The sequence below is a fragment of the Platalea leucorodia genome (assembly GCF_965183815.1).
Source record: "Platalea leucorodia genome assembly, chromosome: 8".
NCBI lineage: Eukaryota > Metazoa > Chordata > Aves > Pelecaniformes > Threskiornithidae > Platalea > Platalea leucorodia.
This window is the reverse complement of record NC_138830.1, coordinates 24,068,689-24,075,088: the sequence shown is the minus strand read 5'-3', so window position 1 is coordinate 24,075,088 and position 6,400 is coordinate 24,068,689. Positions and strand designations below refer to the sequence as shown.

The following is a 6,400-nucleotide window of genomic DNA, read 5'->3' as shown; positions in this document are numbered from 1 at the left end:
TAATCCTAAGGAAAGTTATGTAACATGCCAATGTAAAATACATTAAATGTCAACAAATTCTACCTATATAAGTGTCCAAAGAGTTTGCAGTAATTCTCACTATAACAGGATGACACTAGAAGGGAAATTTCACAAATTAATCAGTTTAAATATTTTATATCCATTTTTTGTTATGTTTTGTTTTTTAATATATCAGCACTTCGTAAGTCACAGAGCTATTGAGATCATAAACAAAAGAGAAAATTAATTACTCACTTATAATTATAATGAGAATGACTGCGCATACTACACCAAGGATGATCATCATCTGTAAAAGGAAAGTTATGAGAAAAAAAAAGAGAAAGTTAGGTTTTCACATGAAAGACATTAACCCCTCAGGTTTTTTGCTTTTACTTAGTGGTTCGTTCCTTGCACTTTTAATTCTTGCAAAGACTGACTTCAACAGACTTGTGAAGGCCCCAGATTTAGTGTCAATTTTCGGAACAGCTGACCACCAGCAATGGACATAGCCTCTTGTCAAAGTTATCGAGTTCTTGCCCGTCAGCTAAGATGCAGTGACCAACTTCATCCATTTCCAGCAGTAAAGAAAAAGTAAACGTCCAAAGTAAAACAACTCCAGAGGTGATTTAAGTGACTGGATTCACACATGGCTGTTGAGAGAGGTAGCCCCTGCTAGCCAGCATGGTTTCCAGCATGTTAGCCTGGAAGTAGCTCATCACAAAGTTGAAATCTGTTCCCACAAGAACAGATACATCAGAGCCAGCTGTGCACAGGCCATACCAGCACTGAGTTGTGTGGGGTAGAGGCCCGCATATGAGACTTGCTGAATGCTAATGAGACCACCAGAGATGCTGCAGTCCAATTCCCATCATTACCCCAGTGAGAATGGAAAGACTAAAAAACAACAAACATGGACATGTCAAATCAAGGCCTTCATTCCTCCCAACATATGTCTGGAGGACAGAGCCAGCCATTAGCTTGCAGGAGATTTATTTGTTTCTCTCCCTCCTTCCACAGTTTGGGAGCCAGAAGAAGGACAGGGGGATTCTGTGTGTCAGGGTATAAAGCAGGAAGGGACAATGAGGAAAGGAGAATGAGCATAGGTTTGAAGGTCTAGTGTAGTGTAGGTCATTGTGGTGACTGCAGTCAGCATGGATGAACCTAACTCAAAATCTGTGTCTGTAGCTCCCAAAAGCCCTGTTTCCTGCACTGTCAGGCAAAGCAACTGGGCAACAGCTAGAAGAGGCCCAGAGGAACTGCTTAGTTGAATTTCTAACCTAGATCCACTTATTTCTGGAGTGTTTGTGCATGTAGTTTACCCAGAATATTTTGCCTTGCTTTACATTTCATAGCACTGTGGATTGAAGAGACCAAGCAGGCAACATACTGGTAAGAGATACATGTGGGATTCTCCTTTGGGAACAGGTGGGTTTATTTGGGTGGATGTGAATGATCAGCAGCAAAGATGGTAATGAAGAGAAATGGAAACGAAGCTGAACTTTTGGCATAGTGTTCACATGTTGCTGGTGCATGAGTAGAAAGAAGAAAGGATATGGGGTCTTATATGAATAAGAGGAGCTGAAGGTTCTGGGTCCAGAAAACACAAATCCTGGAGGAGATCTGAAAAAGCAAAGGAGAGTGAGGTTCCCTCTGCTCGTGGGAAAGGATGAGACTTTGAAGACAGCAGAGAAGAGAGCTGGTTGATTAAAGTCCTGCTCTATCCTAGTCTGCCCTTCTTTAAAAGAGACTGTCATTTCCTCACTTCTCACAGAGGTTTGTGGAACCAAGTATTTTCTTGGTAGTTTACCATTCTAAAGAAAGATCAAGAGGCTGATGATCTCCCACAAGGAAAAAGCTTCTTTTCTCCCACTACTAGAATTCACTACATCTGTTCAGGTTTTGTGGTTCACCCAGGGAACTGACATGAATTAACATGGAATGCTCTCCCATCCCTATCTGCAAGCACTGACTGAAGCACCAAAATTTGTATCTACATTTTATACGCTGCAGAATTATCTAAAGAATAGGTTCTGGTAAAGATCAAAGTTGCTTGACTTATTATCCTGGAGCCTAGAGGGCAAGGCATCTCTTGCTCCCCTTGACAAGAAGAGATGTCATCCGGCAAGCAAAGTCCCATTAAATGCAAGTGAAAGTAATGTCTGCCATGAAGTGATTCTTAACAAGAATTTATATTCCTTACCTTGCAATTTTTCCACCAGTATTTTCTCTTCAGTTTGGCTGCACTGGTTTCAAACTGTGAGGCACCTGCTTGCAATGCATCTGCCCGGTTGTCAAGCTCTGATAGCTTCTGATCTCTTTCTAGCACCTTGTCCACGTTCATTCTCATGATGTCGACCACCTGCAAAGGCATAGCCTCACGTTAGATTCCACACACAGTAAAGCTGAAGGTCACCCGTATGTTCACATTCTGGAATATCACACATCATACTGAAACCAGCCATTTGCCATTACGGTGTGTGATGGCCATTACCTGGACAGTGCCTCAAAAACCATGCCTATGGAAACAGACACAGTGAGAATAAGATGAACAGAGCTATACTGTGCTCAGATCCCCTTAAAGGTAAAAAATGAAGGGACATCATTATGAAATACCGTAATTAGTTTCATTAAGCTTTTGATTTCTTTTAGCCTACACCTAGGTACTTCGCTATAGATATACAAAAAACTGATAGAGACCAGTACCTCTACTACAATTTGTTTGACATTTGTCCAGTCACCACTAAGACCAAGCCATTATTTTCCTTACACATTTAATATAATCTCCTTACCCGAACTAGAGAAATTAGCTAGATAAAGGCCACTCTAAAGGGAACTGTATGTATTTTCTGACCAAGGAATTTACTTATTCTGCAGATCTTTTTTGGACAAGATGACTTCCCAGCCATAATTTGAAGTCCTGCTTGAAAGTGGAAGAGGAGAAAATTTTACCTGAGAAAATTCAGCCTGAAATGTAGCAGGGAGCTCATGCCACCTCATTGCACAGCCTCAGCAAAAAACGTGTGCACAGCCAGTACACAATAGGTAAGGCCCATTCATGCATATATATTATATACATTGAGTTAGAAAAAAATCCTCTTCTAGCAAGCCAATAATAAATAGAAATCCTGTACATAACATCACTAATGTAAATGTTATACAGTATACCAATCTCAGTAAAGTTGTGTGCACTTATTCTAGCAGTGAATATGGTTGCTGGTCTATTACTTCTCGTACTCTGTAATAAGGAAGTCCATGTTGTTTGTATTTAATATAATTTAACTATTACCTGCAAAAACCCAGAGCTATTAAAAAAATATATGATTTAAATACAGTGAGATGAAACTGGTAGTGAAAGAATCTTTGAAAGGACTGGCATAGGGTTAAATGCTACTCCAAAACTCAAAAGATTTGTTTCACTTGTCTACCAAACCTAAAACAAAATCAAATGTTTTGGTCAACCCAAATTTTTTTACTTGCTTTTCCAAACCAAAACCTTCCAAGCATTTAACTTCATATCAAATAAAAAAAACCCTTTGTTTTCACTTCTCAGCTAGTATTTAGCTGAATTTTGTCTTGGTAAAATGTTTCATAGTGAAAATTTTAAACTATTTTAAAATGCTGAAACAAAATACTGTAACATTTCCTACTCATTCTCTCCTTTTTTTTTTTGCCCAGAACTATTTATTGAATTTAACCTGACTGCAGTGAACACTTGTCCAGATGAGACAGCATTTTTGTCAAACAAATAAATGTTTGTCTAGACTAAAATCAAGATCCGAGCCTTAGAAAATAAGCTCTAGGATGCCTAGAGAAATCAGATGGGAAAACCCAACCTGGATGTAGCTGAAATACTATATCAGCATTGATATAGCATTAAAAATGTCAGTCATTTTACTATGACCAAAAATTTTCTCTTAAGCAAAGTCGCAATCGTGTTGCTGAGTTTTGGGTTTGGGTCTGAAGTGCTGTGCAGAACAGCACTTCGAGCAGAACAGCCGCAAGAGTGTAGTGCTGTGCTGTGGTGTTTGGTGCCACCTACAGATTACTTTCCCACAAGACATGAAAGAAAAAACAACAGGAAAGATCTAGTAGGAAGGTCAAAGCAATGCTTAACAGATCAGATTCTTAGGTGCTATAAACCAGTTTCACCCTACTGACTTCACGGTACTGAAAGCCCAGTGGCGTTTTTCTCCCTTGGCTATTCTTATACTGTGATTTCCCTATTAAACAAGGATCTGCTGACCGTATGCTATCCACTCAAAACCCATACCGACCTCAGCCTCCCTCTCAAATGGGAGGCGAAAAAACCCGTGGACCCTGATTGATTATCACGTGCGTAATCCTCAAATCCAAGAGCTACTCACTGTCCCCCCATACTGGGTAAGAGTTTCTGCCAAAATTACACCATCAGGCTTCACAAGAAAACAAACTTGCATGGGCTTGAGTGAAAAGTCTCAGAATACAGAGTATCTTGAACAGAAAGTGGGGGTTCATTAGCCTCACTGGAGCCACCTCCATTGATCTGCTTGAAAAGTCCTATGTATCTGACCTGCATCACCCGTTTTAGACAATAACTAGCAATTACACTTCATCTTCTAGGGACAATTAGTTTTGCTGTAGCTCACATAAACAATTACAGCACTATCATGATGTAGTATGTTCAGGACATGAAGTTTATTTCATTATTCTGACCCAAGACAAAAGCTGAAATGTTATATTCCTTTCCCCACTGCAAGAGACACTCCACTAATGTCAATGAAATTAGTGTGATGTGAAAAACAGTGATAATGAGAGAACCGGGCCTAGAAATTTCTGCAGCCATTTCTGCAGCCAGAGGATGCTCTTGTGATTAGCTCTGAGCATCAGCAGTGGAGAGGCCAGAAAGACCCTGTTTCAGATCTTCAGCAAAGAAAAAGTTCTCAAAAAGACAAAGCTCAATTTGACAGGTGTATTTAATTAATCTTAAGAAATGCATTTGAGTTGGATGTTGTGAGGTCTTCTCTACTATTTTTAAAGCATACCTGGAGCTTTTGAAAATAGAGGCCTTTATGACTGTAAATAGCTATTTTCTAATGTGTATTTTATTGAATTAGCATTAAAGAATCACACAAGCCCTGGCCACTTCCCCATGGACAGTAAGCAATTAGTTACTTAAGTCTTTGTAGGGGTTTAGCAAAACTTTATACTTAATACCCAGCACGCAAACCTGCACAGCAAGTGTGCAAGGATGCTACAGCTGCTACGTACCACTGGTACGCTCAGGGACTACACTCATGAGTGGTGGTATGCTCACTAATTCCCGTTATCACAGCAGTTAGGTGGACACTGGCATTACAGCCGAGCTGGTGGGGTAGTCTGTATGCTACAAGAATTTAAGGATCCCTGTGGTAACAGGTACGTGGTCCTCCAAGATCAACAAAAGGAGTGGGGATTTGTTGAAGATGCTGTTATGACATCATGTGTGGGTGCCTTTCTTTGGGGATAAATTGTGATGATTAATCAATAGAGCTCTGGCTAATGAACACAGCCCTCAGCAGTACAATTCTCATGGCTTGAATCTATCTATGAGAAGTCGATGGTCTGTCCCTGTGAAACAGGCTGTGAGATTAGCGTCTAATCTTTAGGAATGCAGGAACACGTTAAATGAGCTGGTTCCACTATACCATTTCCTCCAAACCTGGCTGACTGGGATGAATTCCTGAATTGGCACCAATGCCCATGTTTATTTTGCAGAAGTGTTACTGGTACAAGGATGTTCGTACTCAGAATCTCTCTTCTACTACCTGTCTCCTCATAAATGCTGTCCTTTGATAAACCTCATTTCCTAGATTCACTGCCTTCAGACAAGCAGGAGGTGCTGGATCTCTATGGAGGAAAGCATCTTAAAGAAAAAAAAAATAATCACATCAGCACCCTTGTGGTGAGCAACAAATCACCTAGAGCCCCTTACCTCATCCACCCGGGCTTGTGTCTGCTGCAGCCGTTTGTTGCTTGACACATTGGTAGCAGGAGGTGGCCCTGCAGCACCAGCACTGGTGGGACCTTGGGTAGGAGCTGGAGCAGACCTAGATCAAAAACAGAGAACATAAAAAGTGACTGAAACCATCTTCACTTGTTCACTACCCCTTTTCTGGAACAAGTCAAAAGTACGTATCTCCTAAAAGGAGTTTTCCATTGTCTCACAGCCCACATTTTCCATTCCTGGATCACAATGCTGGTGTCCCATTCCCTCCCAAGCTGCAATTAGTTTTCACATTATTTCTTGATAGGACCATATCAAACTCTTCCCCTCCCTTACTGCCTTTTTAAACAGCAAGCAATTCAGATTATCTACCCAAACTGATCACAGGCCTGACTAGCAGGGCAGAGCTTATGTCCCACTAAGGAAACAGACTCTGCT

At 40.7% G+C, this 6,400-nt stretch overlaps 1 protein-coding gene across 1 annotated transcript in view; it reads right to left on the bottom strand.

Annotated features, from left to right (window-relative positions):
- Window positions 1-247: 247 nt before the first annotated feature.
- Window positions 248-6,400, bottom strand: part of LOC309593903 (vesicle-associated membrane protein 3-like) — a gene marked incomplete at its 3' end in the record, with an annotated part of 43,777 nt that continues 37,624 nt past the window's right edge. The window contains exons 2-4 of the mRNA XM_082319054.1: window positions 5,951-6,065; window positions 2,201-2,359; window positions 248-307 (exon numbers count right to left, since the gene is read on the bottom strand). Coding sequence (XP_082175180.1) covers window positions 248-307; window positions 2,201-2,359; window positions 5,951-6,065 — 334 coding nt within the window. The remainder of the gene's footprint in view (window positions 308-2,200; window positions 2,360-5,950; window positions 6,066-6,400) is intronic.